The 19,822-nt window shown below is 51.2% G+C and overlaps 1 protein-coding gene across 2 annotated transcripts in view; it reads right to left on the bottom strand.

Annotated features, from left to right (window-relative positions):
* The window catches only part of EVL (Enah/Vasp-like), a 146,325-nt gene that overhangs the window by 35,699 nt on the left and 90,804 nt on the right, over positions 1-19,822 (bottom strand). For both annotated transcript variants that reach the window (XM_045901515.3, XM_045901514.1), the window contains exons 2-3: positions 19,639-19,807; positions 12,916-13,093 (exon numbers count right to left, since the gene is read on the bottom strand). In XM_045901515.3, the coding sequence (XP_045757471.1) occupies positions 12,916-13,093; positions 19,639-19,807 (347 nt within the window). The remainder of the gene's footprint in view (positions 1-12,915; positions 13,094-19,638; positions 19,808-19,822) is intronic.

Raw genomic sequence — 19,822 nt, 5'->3', positions numbered from 1 at the left:
AGACAAACAGGACACTTAATGACACCCAACCCGACTGGATTCCCATGGGACAATGTCAAGTGGTGTGAACCTTGGTGATGGAGGCAGGAGGAAAGCAGGGTGGTAGGGGTGATGAGGCTGCCAAAGTGGCTGGGAAGGCTTCATCTGAAGGGGAACTTCCAGACAGGAGGAGCGGGGCCTGAAAGTGTGGGGAGGTGAGCAGGACGACCCCAGGGGCATTCCGGGAAGTGTGCTGACGAGCAGGTGTAACTGGGCACGGCTGTCCCGCCGTCTGTGACTCTTGAGCACAGAGGCTAGTCAGGAACCAGCCACCAGCAGGCAGTCAGGAAGGAGGGGGTAGGACGTGGGAGGAAGTTCGTCATTCAGGTGGGGCCCGGAAGGGTCACAGGTGAGGCAGAAAGTGCCAACGGCCTCAGCAGGCGGGAGATGAAGACAGCCAAGTGTTTTTCTGAGGGGAAAAGGGAGGTCATTTTCCACAGAAAGGTTTGTGAGAAGTGCAATTCAGCCCTAAGTCTAAGAAGCTATGAAGTGGAACAGTGTGAAGAAATGGAGCCGGGCTGTCTTCGTGAGGAGGGGGTCTAGAAGTTCCCTGCTGGGCCTCTTTCCCATGCCTGTGTCGCTGCTGTGTGGGGCATCGGCTAAGGACATGGGACGCTGGGAAAGCCAGGAGAACGTTCCTCGTCCAGCCCCAGGACAATCAGATCTCGGGATGTACCAATGATGTCGTTACAAGCAACCAAGAGAGGAAAGGATATTCCATTACATTCCTTGAGGCCAATGAAAATATTCCATCATGTGTTTTAATTCACTCCACGTGGATTTCCACTAAGCTACTAGGTTTTTCTTCTTTTTTTCAGAGCCCAAATGGATAAAATAGATAAAGTGGGACACTTCCTGGTTGCGGCAGGGTGAGGTCCCTGGCATACCTAGCTGGACCCTTGGAACTCCTCAAAATAACAGTTTGAAACTCACTATATTCCACCCCGAAACTATAAACAAAATTGCCTTCCACTCTACTGCTTTTGTTCCAGCCCCTGCCCAGCCCTCCAACACCAGGCTTTAACATTCTGGGGCATTCCTGGGTCTAGTCTGTGCCTCAGGCCTGTAAGGGCACTTTACAGCCTGTAAAGTGCCTTCTAGCACTGAGTTGGGTACACGAGGCATGAACTCCTCATTTCTAGACAGCCAGCCTTCAGAACTCCTGCCGTCAGCACTGTGCTTTTCTGGGCACCCTGGATGTCACTGAGATAGGCATCACCTGCTCATTTTACAGATGAAGAGACTGAGGCTCAGAGGAACAGTCCTGCCGGAGACCAGACAGCCTATCTGACTTCATCCCGGCAATGCAGCCTCATGTTACCATCTGCCGGATAGCCGCTGTCCCAGGCAGCCTGTCCTGCTACAGAAATCCGGATGCTGGGACCCATGTACTCCAGTGTACCCCCTGGGGAAGAGGCTCCTTCCTCCAGCTCTGGGTACAACGGCTGCCCACCGGAAGTGTTCATGGGCCCCAGACCCCGGAGATCTGTGTGGAAGGCCTCATAACCACTGTGGGGTTTTCTTTTCTACCCTTCCTGATACATTCTGGCTCAGTCACAACATGAAGTTTGGCCAGTCTCCCCACGCCCCCGCCCCCCATCATTCCTAGTGACCTACTGGGAGAGGCCATGACTTTGGCATAGTTGGAGGTTGCTGGATCTTCTGATTTCAAAAGTTTCTTGGGGTCTTAGCGGGCGTTTGAGAAGTGAAGCTCTGTTTTGGTCTGGGGCCTCTCCACTCCGTCCTGAGTTGACAGTAGGAAAGGTGAGGCCCTGGGCTCCTTGCGGCTAAAATGGGGAAGGGCCTGCCAGCAAGGGCAGGCTGTTCTACCACCAGGAACATCTGACTCAATGTCATCAGAACCAAAAGGGAAAACAGTGGACAAATGAAGCTATCCCAAGCCTTCCTGAGCACTGACTTTCACATTCCTCAGGTCTCTTCTGAAAGAACCCCTGGTCCTAGGTCCCAGGGAAAACCCTTTTTTAGGAAGGAACAGGAGTATCAAACCTGGGTCTCTGGGGCTAGTAGGAGAGACCTCGGGAGCAGCCCCAGCTCTGCTCCTGACTTTCTGTGTGACCTGCAAGTCCCTCCCTCCCCAGGCTTCAGTTCTGTCATCTGCAGAATGTATACTCTGTTTCATGACGCCCAAGGCTCTCTCCCCGTTCCCACTCATCGGCCATTCTGGGCCTCAACCATGTCTTCCACGCCAGCAGTGACTTCAAGGGGGAAGCTTTTCTCAGAAATTCCCTCCACCAGCTGGCTGGATCCCATCAACCTGGGGTCTCGGTTCAGGTGTCACTAGGGCCCTACTGTTCTGGAACAGTGGGAGATGGGAGATACAGCAATTGTGGTAAATTCTGAGAGAACCTCAAGTAGTCTAACAGAAGTGTGTTGGACCTGGGGACGAAAGGTGAAACAAGGCTGTAGGCAGCCGGAAGGAAACCAGCTGTATTTACTGGACACCTGTAAGAGTCTTACACAGGAGCGGTGTCTGGTAATCCTCCCACAGTCAGGGTATTATATCCACTTTATAGATGGACTGACTTGCTGTAAGCAGTAGAGTAGAAATTTGAGCCCACGTGTGGGGAACAGCACAGCCAGAGGGCATGGAAGCTCCTTCCGCCTCCCCTGCACCTCGCCCTCGGCATCTCACCCATCGGGCTCCTCCTGAGCTATGTCCTTTATAATAAACCAGTGATCTTGCAAGTAAAATGTTTTCCTGAGTTCTGTGAGCCATTCTCACAAATTAATCAAACCCTAGGGGGTTGTGGGAACCTCCGATTTACAGCCTGTTGGCCAGCCCCATGGGTGACAACCTGGGCTTAACTGGCGTCTGAAGTGGCTGGTGGGGCCGTCTTGGGGGACGGAGCCTTAACCTATGGGGTCTGACGCCACCTCCTGGCGGACGGTGTCAGGACTGAGTTAGGTTGTAGGACATAGGACACCCTGCTGGCCCCACCGGACTGCTTGATGTGCGGAAACCGCACACATCTGGTGTCAGCCGTGAAGGACCGTGGGCAGAGGAGACACACAGGAGTGTGACAGGAGTGGCCTTCCTTCCACTAAGGGACTCTGGTGCCAAAATGGACATTCTTCCCGTTGTGCCAGGTTGTTTCCACCACACCTCCTTGCTCAGGGAGGAGAAAAGTGAGCTAATCCAGCTCCTCTTACTGCCTGGCCAAAGGCTTGCTTCCTCCCTCTGGGGCTCAGTTTCCTCCGCTGTAAGATGGGCACAGACATGTGACAATCACATGAGACACCAGCTGCGATCAAGAAGGAATGAGTCTGGTTTTCACAGAACTTCTGGCCCACCCTTCCAGACTCAATAGCCTCTTTTTATTACAAACATTTTATAATGTTCCTTGTGTTATCGTCAGTGAGAGTCATAGGTTGTATAACCTACCTACATAAATTAGAAAAAAAATAATGCCTTCAGTGTACTGTAAAGGAGAGGAAGAGAGGAATGATTCGTATCAAAGCGCACACGGCAGGCTGTAAGCACCAGGCCTGACTACACTAGGAGACGCGGTCGCTCGATGCCTGCACCTTGCCCAGACTCACAGTGACCAAGGGGAGCTGGCTGGATGATGAACAATCTCTCAAGTGACAGTGCTCCCAAAACAGAAAATAATTCTTGGTAAAGTTACAAACAAAATAAAGCACAATTTTCTTTTGAAGTATGTGGTAGTTGCATTCCTAGAAAATTCAGCACATTAAACCTGATTAAAGGAAAAAGGAGTACTTTTTCTTAAAACAGAGCTAAGTTCTGGCTCAGATAAAGTTTTTTACCTCCATGTGCTCAGTGGGACATGCAAAGGCCTGCCGTGCACACTGCAAGACGTCCAGCACTCGTCACCGAGTCCCTGTGTCTCAGCTGTCCCTGCTGAGAACGGCTTGTCTAGTCCAGCCCCGCCACTACAGCTCTAGACTACACGAGGGCTGGAGCTGGCCTGAAGTCACGTGGAAGGCCGTGGTGGACCGGGCCAAGAACCGGACTCCTAATGTCTAGGCCCGGCTCCTCCACAGGCTCAAGCGAACTCCTGGAGGGTCAGGTGTTCCCAGAACTCAGACACTGAACAGGAGAGACACTTTCCTTACTTAGTGGGACTTGGCCAAGCTGATCACCAACACAGACCTTCATACCTGTGCTGTGCAGGATGCCTTCATACCTGTGCTGTGCAGGATGCCTCACACCCATTACCTCCCCACACTACCCCGCTGGTAGGCACACATGCCACCCACCTTACAGACGAAGAGTCTGAGGCCCAGAGAAGGGAACTGATTGGCTCAGGGTGCCTGTCGGTTAAGTGTCATGCCAGGCCCAGCATCCAGGTTTGCTGACTTCCCCAGCACCACGGCCTCTTAGTCCCTGAACGGACGGCAGCTCACCCAGCGCCACACAGAAAGGGCTGTGACCGGCCGCTAGCCTGGTAAGAGACCTCGGGGGGACAACTGACACGCCACGCTTCCAGGACTCTGGATCATGACCTGAGCCGAAGGCAGACACTTAACTGACTGAGCCACCCAGGCGCCCCTAAGCTCATTTCTAAATATAAGTAAATATAAACACGTAGCTCAGCGAGGGAGTAATTTACCTGCACGGGTGGTTTTCCGAGGGAGCGGCTGCATCTCTTCCCCGGGGTACATCCGGGAATCATTCAGGAGGTGCTGTCTCCAATGAGCACCAGACCCCAACAGTACAGAACAAAGATCACTACTATTCCTGTTTTCGTTCCTATGACTTTTAACGAACGCGTAGCTACTTCACGCCCACCATAACGGGAGCTTCTCAAGGATTATGAAAAGTTGTCCACGGAGAGGGAAAAAGAGGGGTGAGAACCAAGGGGAGCAGACCCTGCAGCGGCCTGGAGCACTGCACCCTGCTGGGGTGCGGGGGGCCTCCTGCTGACACACATGGGCCACTGCAACAGACAGCATCACGTTCCCTGGGATTTTCACGAACAAACCACGGGGCCAACGCCACCAATTGGGAGGCATGACCTGGGAAATAACTCATGGGTTGGGACAGAATTGTCAGCATTAACAAATAGAAGAAAAGGAGCACCAAAGCCAGGGATCCGATCAAAGCTGAGAAGTAACGGCCAAGAGCTTGACAGAGAGGAAGGAGATTCAAATAACCACCACCCAACAAACAGAAGAACTTGAAGAGTAGAGTCCTCTGGGTGGGACTGAGGAATGCAGAGGCTGGTAACTCCCGCCTGCGTCCCCAGCCCAGCCCCCCTGAAAAGATCACAGTGGGTTTTAAAAGAACGTATGTTTATCGGGCACATACTGTGTGTCAGGAACTGCTCTGGGCACTGTATAGGGATGAGCACAGCTAATCCTCAGGACATCCCATGAGGCATGATGTGATGACTAACATTCCATCTTTACGGTTCCGAAGCCTGTGCACAGAGAGATCAAGCAGCTTGCTCCCCATACCTATACGATTCACACCACAGAGGGCACCGGACTCCCAGCTGTGAGCACAGAGATGGAAAAGAGGCGACCCCTGTTCTCAGGGGCGTGCATTCAGGCACTCAGCACTCTACAGCTTGTTCTGGGTGCTGTGAATGTGGAAGCACGGTGAAGGTGCTGGGGTGCTTTGGGGACATGATGGACGTGACCCTGCCTCTCACAGCAGCCAGGCTTGAGCATTACGTTGGCAAAGGCAACGTGGACAGGGAAGCTCCAGGAGCATGGAAAGGGGCACGAGAGGTGCAGACTGGGGAGCGGGGTGGCGTACAGGAGTTCCAGTGAGAGAGAAAAGGTAAGTACACAAGGAAGCACAAAAAAGGAAGAATGAATAAAGAGAGGCCAGAGGTGGGAGCTGAGAAGGTGGAGGAGGGCTTCTGGAGGAGGGCTGAGCTGGATGGGCAGGGTTGGGGAGGGCAGAGCTGGGGAGGGCAGGGTGGGATGGGCAGGGCTGGATGGGCAGGGCAGGGAGGGCAGGGCTGGATGGGCAGGGTAGGGAAGGCAGGGCTGGGAGAAGTAGAGATGGAAAGAAACATCCCCAGGGAAGGAGCAATATTTGAAAAAGCTTGGCATCAACCCCTGTGATGTCTGCCCTTTCTAGATTTGTCCTTGGCTATGTGCCCTTATTCTACTGGTTGCATAGCGTTTGAAAAGACCACAAGCTCATCAGAAGGCTCTCCGTGTGCCCTTCTTGTCACTTTTGATATCCTTTCTTCTTCTTTTTTTTAAAGATTTATTTATTTATATGAGAGAGAGAGAGAGCACGAGCGTGAGTGGGGGCGGGGGAAGGGGCAGAGGGAGAGCGAATCTCGAGCACATTCCCCACTGAGTGCAGAGCTGGATGCAAGGCTCAATCTCACAACCCTGAGATCATGACCTGAGCTGAAATCAAGAGTTGGATGCTTAACTGACTGAGCCGCCCAGGCGCTCCTTGGTATCCTTTCTTCTTTTAAAAAGTATTCCTGAGATAATTTAAAATGGTAACATTTCCAGCCTGCTCAAACCCCAGAGCCACGGAATCCCGCCTCTCTGGTTTCTGTCCATTTTTAAGGCAGGGGACAGTAGGAGGGTGGGTGCCAGGGCCAGCAGGCATTAGGGAAATGCCCTGGCCAGACGTGCCCTTGAAGAGAGGGAGAAGGGTGAGGGGGGCCAGTGCTAACTGGGAAGCCACCCCACCTGCCATCTGCACTTCTGGGAGAATCTAGGTCTTCTAACTCTGAGATCACCCTTCCCTCCTTTAAGAAGCCAGATGAAGGAACAGCGAAGGAATCTCTCTGCAACCTACCACCACGACTCTAGATACTGAACTTGAACAAGTTCCTCCAGTGGAAGCAGAGGTCCAGGGAATAAAAGACAGTGCAAGAGAGGATTTTCTTCTGCGGCTGTGCAGACACGAGGAACAGTAACAATGCCTAAAACACACACAACGCAGACCCGACTTCACAGGGGCCTGCCGGGCAAGGTGCATTTATGATCTACCCCATGCCTGATTCCCACCACATGACGCCAGACTGCCTCCACTCATCTGCCCAAGCAAATACAAGATCCCGTTGTCCTTTGAGGATGCACACACTTTGGGAGTGGGAAGTCACGCAGGTGTGACTAAAGGTGCGGGAAGCCCACGCTCGACCACGCTGTCCTGCATCTAGTACATCCACTGCTGCAAATAACGGAAAAATGAAATTGCCAATTAACGTCCGCGAAATGTTCACCCATACTAGCAAACAAAAGCACAAACTGGAAGGATACGTTTTCCCTTGCCTTGTGCTTACTAGGATTAGCAAGAGTGTGAATGCCCAGTGCTGGCGAAGGCTGGGGCAGAGGGCGACTGCCATGCGTGCCAGGGAGGGTATCAACTAGTACACTCATTCTGGGAGGCATTTTGGCAAAACAGATCAAAGCTTTAAAAATGTGTATATTGTTTGACTCAGAAATATGCCCAAGAAGTAACTGGACAAGTGTGCAAGGATGCACCTGTATGACACACAGCAAGGATACAAATACTCACGTAAATGTACAAGAAGGTCCTCCATTACATGAACGTAACAGTGAAAAATGGGGACAGCTTTTAGGTTTAAAAGCAGAAGACTGGCGACATCATGGTGCATCGTCTTATGGCACCCAAATGTGATACTCTGGCCACTCAGACGGTGTGAAGATCTGACTGTCTTGGCATGGAAAGACATTCATAGCCTAGTGCTAAGTGTGAAAGGGTTACGGACAGTAGGTACAGATTATTTCCGATGAACAGCTATTCACTCACATATGAACACAAAAAGTTCTGGAAGGATGTATATGAGTGTCAACAGCACTCATCTCTGGGTTGTGGGATTACAGGCCACTTTTGTTTGCTTGTCTGTATTTTCTCTTTTCCATGATAACCAAGCACCGACTTACTCAGGGACCCCGGATGCGGAGGGGCCCTGCAAGAGGTGAAGAGGGCATCCCTCCACTCTGGTTTCCGCACAGGGCTCTTGCCTGCTCCCAGCAAGGGTCACAGCGACATGGTCGGTGAACGAGAACTCCCTCCTGCCCGACACTGCGCACAAAACTGCTAGGATTTACAGAGATCTGCTCAAGTCTGTAGCCCTCGTTCCCCAGATGGGGAAACTGAGGCCCACAGAGAGGTCCATGTTTAAGGTTACATGGTGGGTTGGAAGCAGGCTCACAGAGAAGCATGTAGAAGCTGTTGCATTTAGAAGGCTACTGAACTGTGAACTGGTATCTGCCGAGAATACGCTGCAGGGGGAGGAAAGCCGAGCCAGGCTGGGGTGTCCAAGTGCAGCCTGTAAACATTCCTCCCCCGCCGCCCGGTAACTGGCATTACCCAGGTGGTGGTGTGTTCCCACTAAAAACAGAACCCAGAGCAAGTCTAGGGAAATGCTTTCTGCAGCTGACGTCAGTGACCCAGCGGTTGTGATGATGTGGACCCAGGACACAGAAGCCCGAGTCTCCGGCCATCCTGTGAGCTGCTGTAACGTGCCGTGAGCTGTGCTCGCCGCCCAGCCCAAGCCCCTGCGATCCCCAAAGCGAGGAGACCACAGCTGGCCTTCCTCTATGACCTCCTGAGACGGAGTTGTAGAAAAAACACCGGATATCTAGCCAGAAGCCCGAAATTTGTGTCTCAGTTCCACCGCTAGGTTCTGGCAGACGCGCTCCCTTTCTTAATCTCCCGTGCCCCCGCCTCCCCGTCCACATGAATGTGTGTAACATTAGCTGTGTAATTATCTCCTGGGGACAGAAGCCAAATTATAAGCACTTTAGAGTGTAAGGAAGTACTTCCTTAGCCAGACAAGGTCTTTCTGTGGCCCTCACCGCCCCCCGCCGAGGCTGTTTGATTAGTGTGGACCGCTCCTTGAGAAGGGCAGGGAAGGGGCATGTGGCAGAGGTAGCCTGGTAAAAAACAAAGTGCCCAGGCTTTTAAGAGAAAGTATAGATACTATTGTTATTACTCTGTGTCATCCAACCAGGCCAAAGAAGCCTCACTCTGAGTTCCTACCTTAGCACAGGCACCATCCTTGGCCATCACACCCCGTGACGCAGCATCCAGAACCCCAGAAAAGCTGAGCCTTACAGTGTGCGAGCCAAGCTCGGTGAAAAGCAGGGGCCAGCAGCCTGCATGGACAGCGGTGACCACAGCGAGGAGGAACCCAACATTTCCCCGACGGGGGCTACACGGAGGTAGTGCTCCTAAGACAGCCACCTCCTCCCGCCCCCCAAAAGCACCTCCACACGTCAGTTCCTGCAGAAAAAGCCCCAATAACCCAGTGATTGCCCCCGGCCACTGGGATCATCCCTGAACCCAGAGATGGCGGGTCCCCAAGAGAACCCTAAGCTGGCTTTGCACCCCTGTCCTCCACCCAGGGAACTGAAACCACCGAGCTCCCGGGCGATTACTTTATTTATTTATTTTACTTGCTAAATGGACTTTAGGCTCTCTGGGTTGGGGCCTGAAGTTGACGAATGAGTCTCTGTAAGGCGCTGCTGAAGAAAAATGGATTTTGTGGCTACAAGGAACGATGTCAGTAAGCAGATCTTCCAAGGGTCCTGTGCCTGACCATCACTTCCACGTAGGCCTGAGGCAGCACAAATAGGACTGTGTTGTGCCCATTCTTTCTCTAGAATACCTTTGAGAATCCTGGCCGACAGTGAGCCCCACGAGGTGGAGAGAGGCAGGAAGGAACAAAGAAGGAGCACAGGCTCGTGGCTCTCTGCCGGTGTTCAGCACACGGACAGTGCAGACTGCTGAGTGAGCACAGTTCTGGGGTGGAATCACAGGGAAGTCATCTTCCTCCCTGAACCTCAGCTTGCTAACCTAGACGTCATCTGGGCCCTCCTCTAGCAGGGCTGTGGGGAGAGTCAGGGGAGAGGAGGGGGTGTGAAGACCATTCGCTACACAGTGCTCGGCATCCACGGTTTGCTCTGACGGGTGACTTTCAGGTTTGTATGTAGGCATCTGGTATCTGCCAGGCTCTAAAGACCCCAGAGGGGCCCCCACTCGCGGAGGTGGAGGTGGGAAATGCCCAGCAGGACTCAACGTGAGGAGACACCGAGTCTTAGAAGGCACAAGCCCAGAGGCCTGCCAGGGGGTGAGGCCTGCCAGCAAGGGGCGGGAGGAGCTGCAGGAGAGCACCGACTGGGCCCTTGAGTCCTCTCTGCAGCTCTGCAGTGGGACCGATAATCCTATGTTACCAGGAAGGAAACTGAAGCTTACAGAAAATGACCACGTTTAACAAGAACAAAAGCCAAAGAACCAATATTATTTGCGCTCCTATCACATACCAGGCACCAGATGCTAAGTGCTTTATCAACATCTCAAAATGAATCTTCGTAACAACCCTGGGAAGTTGGGTCTATTATCCCAGGGCCACAGGTGGCAGAACAAAGACTTAATATAAGATCTAGCTGCCCCCCAACAAATGCTTTTTATGCTACAGCCAACTGCCTCCCACCGAGGGCGGGTAGGCTGGGATTCCCCGACACAGAGGGCATTCACTAGAAAACACCACAGTGATCTGGCAGCATGGGGCCTTCTGCAGTGGCCGGTGGACAGAGGTGGGTGGGTCCACGTGGCACAGCCTCACCATGCAGGGGCACACGGCAGTCCCAGGCAGCCAGCGAGAGAGGTGAACCCTTCCCCGGGTGACTCCCGCAAACACAATGCTGAGGGAGAGAGACTGGGTACAAAGTGCACACCGTAGGAAGTATACACACAAGGAAGTTCAAACACAGGCAGAACTGCTCTGTCGTCTCAGAGCTGGCGTCCCCCTGTCCTGGGGGGACAGGTGGGAGGGCTATGGTCTCTCTGGGGACCTGCGGGGGGGGTGCTGGCATATACACGTATAAAAGCTCGTTGAGCCGCACACCCCCAGCTGCTGCACAGCCAGTAGGTCACACCTCAGGTGAAGGAAAAGCAAAACTCGCTCAGCGGGCCTGGATCTCCTTCCACCAAAGGTCATACCTGCAGAAGCAGGAGATGGGGCCTCGGCCAATGAACTGGGACAGGCCCCTGCTACTCACGGTGCGAGCTGCCAGTGAGGCCTCCCTCACACGGTGGGCCCACCCTTACCCCAGCAAGGGCATCCATCCAGCCCAAAGGAGGCAGAGGAGGTCGGAGTTCCTAGCTGCCTGGGCGAGTGACTTCCTCATAAAGATCACAGGTTTCTCGTTTGGAAATGAGGGTTGTATTAGCTAATATCCCTGTGACTATAGTAAATTTAATAAAGCAACTAGTAGTTTTTATTTAATGAGCAGTTGCTTCGCAAGGGTTAGTTGTCTGATTAAATTAAAACTTTGTTTTTGACCCTCAATGTGTCCACCTCTGCAGATCAAATAAAGCTGAGCTCTCACATCCTGGGGCAGGCGAGGTGGTTCAGATCAGAAACCTTAAACCCCGTTCACTTCACCAGGAAGTACAAGGCTCTTGGGTAGAAAACAGTTTAATAAACATGCTCCTGTCACTCAACACAGCTGTGCTCGGGCAGCTTCCCCACCATGTGTCCCAAGTCTCCCACAAACCGTGGAGCCTTGCTGAGGTGGGGAGAACACAAGCCCCCGTGCTGTGTGTGACCTGACCCATGGGGAGCATACTCAAAACGTGTCCTTTATTTACTTAGAAAAATTCTCCTAGAGTTCACATTGGGTCCCAAAGCTGCCATCTATCAGGCCCAACAGGCCTATAAAAGCCATCTCCCTCTAAGTACCGCATCCCCCACGTCCCACCCTGAGAGTGACACTACGGACAAGTGCCAACACCGGGTGACTGCTGTGTGCCGGGCAGCCTGCTAAGTATTGTACACTCTGCCCAATGAAACTTAAAAGCCACCCTCTATCACTGCCATCGGACAGGTAAGACAACTGAAGCCCCGGAAATGAAGTAACTCGTCCAAAGGATCCTCAGCCAGAGTGTGGCAGAACCAGGACTCAAACGTAAACCCTGTTCTCTACTAGCTCTACCAAGGTGAAGACCTCTAGCAAAGCGCAGGACCGTATCCGTGGACGTCAAGACACCTGGACCCTGGAAGGCTTCTGTGTTCCCTCTGAAGCTAAGGTTGCGAATTTCCAATAAAAGTCACATGCATTTTTGCCTTGCTTAGGAACTTTTGCTAGCCCCACCCTGCCCTGCTCCCTCCCGCAGGCCCACTGTCTACCCCAAGTCTCAAGCCTGCCCATGGTCTTCTAGGTCCTCGGGGCCCTTCGCTGTGAAGTTTCATGTCCAGCTTCTTTCCTGTGTGTGCCCGAGGCCCCAGAAACACTGTAGGGCACTCTCCCACACACGCTGGGCTTTCAGGCCTGGATGCCTTTGCTGTCCCTCCTCTGCCTTGTAAGCTCCTCGCCCTTCCAAACCGCAGCCCAGATGTCCCTCTCTGTGTTCCCTAAGTAGTCCACCCATACCTGGCTGGAGCACTCACCACGACCCAGGTGTTAGCAGTTTACGAATCTATCTACTCAGGCGTGTCTTGAGCAGAAGGACGCCATCTATTCATTTCTTACCTATTCTGTCTGGCCAGTTTCTTACACTCAGTAAATATTTAGTAAAAGTTCATTAACAACATGAATGCTTGAATTCAACAGTAAATTGTTGCTCATTTCCTCCCACCTCTGCTAAATACATATTCTAGAATGCAGAAGGAAGATGACACACGTAAAACATATCAGGATATTTAGCTTCAGGAACACACCAGTACAAAGCTGTATCTCACAAATGGCAAGAAGATGTGAACACCATTCTCTCTTCCTTCAAACAGTTAATATGTCCCTTCAGGCTGGAGTCAGGCAGCAGGCCTCTCTGAGAACCCACGGAACATCAGCCCGACGCGGTTGTGGGGCTGGGACACCAGGGAGCCGGGGGAGGGCGGAGGTCAAGGAGAGGGGTCTCTGCCGAGACCAAGCCCCACTTACCTCCTTCTTGGGAATTCATGATGTTCAGGGCAAACAGCATGGCATTGGAGAACGTGGTCGCCTCTTCCTTACTTGCAAAGTTCAAGCCGTAGACCTGGCGGGCATCTCGCCACTGGTGGAAGGTCGGCGTTGCCTGATTGTACTTCAGTCCTTTCACGATTGAATAATTGATCACAACCTGGAGGGGAAAAGAGACAGAAATACGTGTAAATAAATACGAGGTAAGTAAGTGAGCTGGAGAGCGCGGCTCCAGGGCAGGGATACTGTGTCCCCTGGGGCTAGCAGAGGACAGGGAGGTGGGGTGGGGTCAGGAGAAGGTGACAGCACGGCCAGGCAGCTTTTCAATATGACCTACAGAACGGTGAGGGTTTGAGAACCAGCTATTTCATCTCACTAGCAATGCGGCAGTCACGCCCTCCAGAAGAGAGGCCTGAGCTGGGAGTCAGGTTCCCAGAGTCCAGGGGCTGGTCCCTCCTCCCAGCCATGTCACCCAAGGCGGTCACGGCACTTCTTAGGGGCCCAGTTTCTCCAATTATAAAATGGGGGTAACAATGCTTTACCAACCTAGTGGGGTTACCAGGAAGGCCACACTGCGATGCGTACCTCATCTAGATTTCTAGGCATGGAGACCCTAACGGCAGGAGTCTTCTAGCCCTATCTGTGCCTCCCATGGCCGTGTGCACAGTGTCTAGTACTTAGGATGCATTAATAAATGGGTTACTAATTAAAAGGATAGGTCAGAAAAGTTAATGTACCACACAAATGCACAGCATTATAAGTCAATCAACAAACCTCAACTGTCTGCAAGGAAAAAGCCAGGCCCAGCGGGGAAAGGGAAAGTAGACCAGGGCCAAGCCCAGAGCTTCGGGGGCTCCCAAGCAGTCGCGGCAGCTGCTTCAGGTCGGCCTGAGCTTGGAGCTACTCTCTCCGACATCTGACAGAGAAGGACTTCCAAGTTCTTCAAGGTGAGACGTAGTAAGTACGGCTCAGGGAAGGCAGGGGGAGGCCTGGAGTGGTTATTCTACTCGGAGTCGTGTGAACCAACCTCAAGGACTTATGAGCCATCAGTTTTCTGGCCTGGAAAGCAGGGATAGTGCGCCCTGACTGTGGCACGGCACCCCCATGGCCCGCTGGGAGAGCACACGGTAGGCTGTCAGTGAGTGCTAGGGATATGGCGAGCTCCCTACAGAGTCTGCCAGAGCCTGGGGGCAATGTGGTGGGAAGGACCTGCTTTAGGAGATGTTTAGGAGGACTGCTCAGACCTCCTCTGGCTCTGAGGTTCCAGGGTTCTGGGATCTGAAGCTGGAGACAGCTCTGTCTCCTATACCCCCGCCCCGGTCAGGAAGGGGAGCTCAGGAAAAGATTCAGAGATGCAAAGGGACGTGGCCAAGCCACCTTGCTAGTGGGCTGGGCACTAAGACGTGACCTCTGCTTTACCACTCTCTTCTACTCTCCATTCGGCTGCGCTGTTGGGTAAGGCCAGAGGACAGCAAATATGGCCAATATCCAGAACAGCTTTTTTTCTAGGTCTTGGCCAGGTGAAAGGTGGGTTTGGGTCATCCTATAGTGGAGAGAGAGAGAGTGCACGCGAGTGAGCAGGCGAGCCGAATCAGCTAAAGAAATGCAATTGTTTCACATCTTGACACAAGGAAATTTTGGCCAGCATCTATACCCAGGTTCCTGGGGTGGTTCTCTAGGTTTAGCTCCAGATCCTCAGGAAAACGGCTGGAGGTTTTGTGGCATGTATGCATGGTAAGGAGCATAGTGACCTCGGGTTAAAATGCTCTTAAGAGGAGAGCACACTCATGGTGGTGTAGAGACCAGAGGGAGGCAGCAGACCCTGTTCCTTTCTGCCACAGGAAGACCATAGCAGTTCTGTGTTCAAGCGTTTCCGTTTCTGGTGCTGCACTTTTAGTGGACATTACAAAACCAGAGCAAGCTGGAAGGAAATGTTTTCAATGGAACGAGGTCTGGAAACCACATTATATCAAGAATGGCTAAGAGATCTTGAAGCAAGATTAAAGAAGACTCCAGTGTGTCACGACTGCTGCAGATTGTCTATTTCAGTAAATGTTTGGTGCATACTTGAGAAGACTGTATATTCTACCATTGTTGGCTGTAGTTTCCATAAATGTAAATTAGGTCAATTTTTTATCTCTTTACTTTCTTTCTACTTGTTCAATCAGTTTCTTGGAGGTTATGAACCTTGGGTGATTAGAACCTCCAACTCTGCTGCTTCTGGATTTGTCTATTTCTGCCTTTAGAGCTGTCCAATTTTGCTTTATATATCTGAAGATATTAGATGTGTACAAATTTAGGATTGTTAGGTCTTCCTTTTCAATTGACTCTTTCATCATTGAAAACGTCCTTCTTTACCTTTAGTAATACTTCTTGTCTTAAAGCCTATTGTATTTAACATTAATATACTCACACCAGCTCCTTCTGGTTTGTAGGTTGTCCTTCTGGTGTTTGTAAGGTTTGCCTTTTTCCACTCTCCCACGTTCAGCCTGTGTCCTTATCAGCTTTATTTTAAAAATAATTCTCCAAGCTTTGGAAGGACTGATCTGGACAGTTGCTGAAGGATAAGCTTATTGTATTTTATTTTATTTTAGAGTGAGAGTGTGTGAGAGAGAGAGAGTCTGTGAGCAGGGGGGAGGGGAGGGCCAGAGGGAGAGAGAGAGAATCCCAAGCAGGCTCCACCCTCAGCGTGGAGCCTGATGTGGGGCTTGATCTCACGACCCTGAGATCATGACCTGAGCCGAAATCAAGAGTTGGATGCTTAACCGATTGAGCCACCCAGGCACCCCAGGATAAACTTATTTTATTTATTTGTTTATTTTTTAAAGATTTTATTTATTTGACAGAGAAAGACACAGCGAGAGAGGGAACACAAGCAGGGGGAATAGGAGAGCGAGAAACAGGTTTCCCGCTGAGCAGAGAACCCGATGCAGGGCTCGATCCCAGGACCCTGGGATCATGACCTGAGCCGAAGGCAGACGCCTAACGACTGAGCCACCCAGGCGCCCCAGGATAAACTTATTTTAAAAGGTCCTTCTTTTTTTGCTCAAGAGCCCACAGGTACCATGTTTGGGGGAGGGGTGTAGGACTGAGGAGAGGGCCTTTCCTGTCTTTCAAGGAAAGGCTCTGCAACTCCAAACACTGTCCAGCATGCCTCTGAGGCCTCTGAGTACAAGTACTCAAGAACCCCCTACAAAAAAAAGAAGCTTAATGGTGGAAAACAATCTTCCTGACCAACACATTCACCTAGATCTAAAACCCCTTGGGGCGCCTGGGTGCCTCAATTGGTTGAGCATCCAACACTTGATTTTGGCTTAGATCATGGTCTCAGGGTCATGAGATCAAGCCCCGTGTTGGGCTCTACACTCAGCGGGGAGTCTGCTCGAGATTCTTTCTCCTCCCTCTTCCCCTAACCCTGTGCTTGCTCTCTCACTCTTTCTCTCAAATAAATAAATCTTAAAAAAAAAACAACAAAAAAACCCCTAGAACCCACTGGTTGGTGAAGGCTTCTGAGGTCTCATCTCATTCAAATCTCTACCCTTCAATGAAAGCATGTCCTTCCCAAAATTCTTACCAAGCAGCCTAGAGCTAGCTTGTGAGCTTGCAAAGCAACGCAGTCCACCCTCCAACAGTGTGCGTGGAAGAACGTGCTTCCGGCCATGGAGCTCCTACCTTTTTTTAAAGATTATTTATTTATTTATTTATTTGACAGAGAAAGACATAGCGAGAGCAGGAACATAAGCAGGGGGAGTGGGAGAGGGAGAAGCAGGCTTCCCGTGGAGCAGAGAGCCCGATGTGGGACTCGATCCCAGGACTCCGGGATCATGACCTGAGCCGAAGGCAGAAGCTTAACGAATGAGCCACCCAGGCGCCCCATGGAGCTCCTATCTTCCTCCTGATAGTGTCCACACAGTATTCCTAGCCCTGTCTCAAGGGTACAAAGAAAAGCATGCCTTCTCCTCCCCACACAGCCCATCAGAGGTTTGAGGATGGTGGCCCTGCCCTCTTCAGTTTTCTTCTCTCCTAGGAAGTATCTCTTGTGCCCCCTTCAGCTGTTCCACAGGGGACGCTGCTGGCAGACCTCTCACCAGACCAGACGCCCTTCCCCTTACAGAGTCCAGCTTGTGGCACTTGTGTTCGGTCCCAACGTTCTTGGTGTAGTCTGACCAGTGCACAGCAGAGCAGGACTATAATCTTGCTTCTTCTGGACCTCTACCGCTAATTCAGCCTGGAAACTCACTAACGTTTTTCGTGGCCATAACTCATTCCAAGCTAAAAATCTTTTCATATTTTTTCACCTGTAATGTGAGATTTCGGTTAGCCCGTAGCTAATGATACTACAATGTACTAGTCCCTTCCTCCACAAATGACCACCTGCTTTTACACCTACCTATTTAGCAAAATGGGGGTGATAAATGCTAATACTGTTATCCTCTGGGGTTCCTGGGAGACTGAAATAGTAGACATGAAAAGTGTTCCACGAACCATAAAGCACCTTAAATGTGTAAGATATCCCGAGTTGGTTATAAACCTAACACCCATGGGTGCAGGCCGGCAGGGCAGTACCTAACCTTGTCAACATCAAATCATCATTAAAACATCATAAAATGTTTGACCTTGCAGTCCATATAGACTGGAAAATAGATCTGTGAAAATCAATCTTTTCTCCCGAGGTCCACAGAAGCTACTGTGGACCTGGCTTCCTGCCACTTTCTCTAATACCTTGGCTTACTAAGAATCCCTTGTATGTTGCTATGTATGTATACACATGTATGTATGTACATATACATGTACATACGTATGTCACTATGTATGTATGTACACCTCATCCATTTGGGGAAAAGAGTCTCAACCACACTCTAGGAGCCTGTCTCTTGAACATGTAATTCCAAGTGGAAGGCTGTGCTGGTAACTTCTCTGTCAGACTCTGGGAGTCTCTTAGTTAACTAGAGTCCACACAGCCTCCGAATTTACCCAGGAGGCCACTGAGGACTGCCGTCAGTCCGAGCTTTGGCGTGTGGCTTCTGCTAAGGGCGGCAGTAAGGTGCCGAGGCTCCTCTAAGAACACGGCGCATGTCGGTTGCAGGGAATCTGGTTCTCCAGTGTCGTGGCATTTCCAGCACACCATGCTGGCTTCCTAGTGTGCCCTGGAGGGCAACCATGAGGTGCGAAGGGCGGGGAAGCTTGTCCCAATAAAAGCAATCACTCAGGGAACACCCACTGTGATCCAGGAGCCGCACTAGGCCATGGACCTTCTGTCAAAGGCACGTAGCAGGGAGGTATTGCCCGGCCGGCCTGCATCCATGGGTGTTAGGGAAACGAGTGGATGCTTCTGGTTGTCACCATAACTGTCCCCATATATATCCTGCAATATACAGCACAGCATACCTCTAAAAGGCAGAGACAGAACCAATGCATTGGAAGAACAGGGAAGCAGCTTCCAGAAGGTTTCTAGAGAAACCTTCCTACCAGTAAGGCTCATTGACAAGGGGAAGCGATACCTCTGAAGGTACCAAGAGTTCCAGGTTGGACCTTTCACTGGGGGTCCTGAAGCGGGGCTGTCCCTTTCAGCTACAAGAATCCGAAACTTAACAGGGCCGTTTTGGCCAAAGCAGAAACCCATTCAACAGGCAACACACTAAAAATAGAGTCCCAAGTTTTTGTTCTTTGTTTTCTAATTGCTAACGTGCTGATTCTTACAGAGTTAGCAGCTAACCTGCTGCTCAATTTAGCAAGGCCTTGACCAACAAAGGATGCCAGGAGGGGTTTTTCATAAATGCTGAGACCGCAGAACTGTTAATTTCACTGCTAAAAATGTCCTTGTCGACCTCTGAGAGCTAGAGGCAGAACCGTGAAGTAGTAACCAAAGTCACTGTGGTGAAGCTACACAATCCCTTCCTCCAAGTCTCTCTTTCAGTCCGTGTCACATCAGATTACTCTTAGTTATGTGCCCACGGCTACTTCTGACAGAGCTGGACTTGTGTTTGCACAGAGACTTACTGGGTACACTCACAATCTTGTCTGATTTGCCCAGGAGGTACCCTTAGGGACAGAAATGATCCCAGATTCTTCAAATCATTTTTTTTTTTTTTTAAGATTTATTTATTTCAGAGAGAGCGAGAGAGAGTGCATGAGTGGAAGGGGCAGCGGGAGAGGGAGAGAGAATCTCAAGCAGACTCCACACCCAGCATGGAGCCTGACTCGGGGCTTGATCCCACGACCCTGAGATCACAACCTGGGCAGAAACCAAGAATCAGATGCCAACCAACTGAGCCATCCAGGTGCCCCCAGATCATCTCGATATTCTTTCCAAAGTAAGACTTGGGGGCTGAGGAACCAAACGTCTTCACAGCATGTCACTTACAGTTGTGCAGGCGGAAGGAGACATTAACACAGCCCTGGAGTATCATTTTCACAGCTGTTTCCCGTCCATTATTTTATTCTAATATGATCATAACACAGTGAGGCACACAGCATGTGGATTACTGTCTCTATAAGACAGATGTGAAAAATGAAGTTCAGAAAAGATAGCGTGCTCACGGTCTCCTACCTTGGAGTATGAGAACACGCAGGCAGAATGTGAACCCAGATCTTCCGACTCCAAATCCTGACCTTATTTTTTTCTAATCTCTTTTCACTATACGTGTGTGTGTGGGGGGGGGTGGGGGGGTAGGCCCAGGTCTGGCCTGTTGTTCCAGTGCTCACCTGCTGATCCTGAAGCTTGACCCCGACGACTCTGAAGGTGTTGCTGGCAGTGTTGTGGTAAATGTTGATCCGGCTGAATCCCTGCTGGCCAGGTTTGATTGGTACCCATTTCTTACTGGTGTCATCGTAGACCATCACGGAAGCCCGGGCTTGGCAGATACTCTGTTCACTGCAGACCAAGAGA

This window comes from Mirounga angustirostris, unplaced genomic scaffold (genome assembly GCF_029215605.1).
Source record: "Mirounga angustirostris isolate CCGP_5_RB_7025 unplaced genomic scaffold, mMirAng1.0.hap1 SCAF_9, whole genome shotgun sequence".
NCBI lineage: Eukaryota > Metazoa > Chordata > Mammalia > Carnivora > Phocidae > Mirounga > Mirounga angustirostris.
Note: the sequence above shows the minus strand (reverse complement) of the source record. Positions and strands in the feature narration are given on the sequence as shown.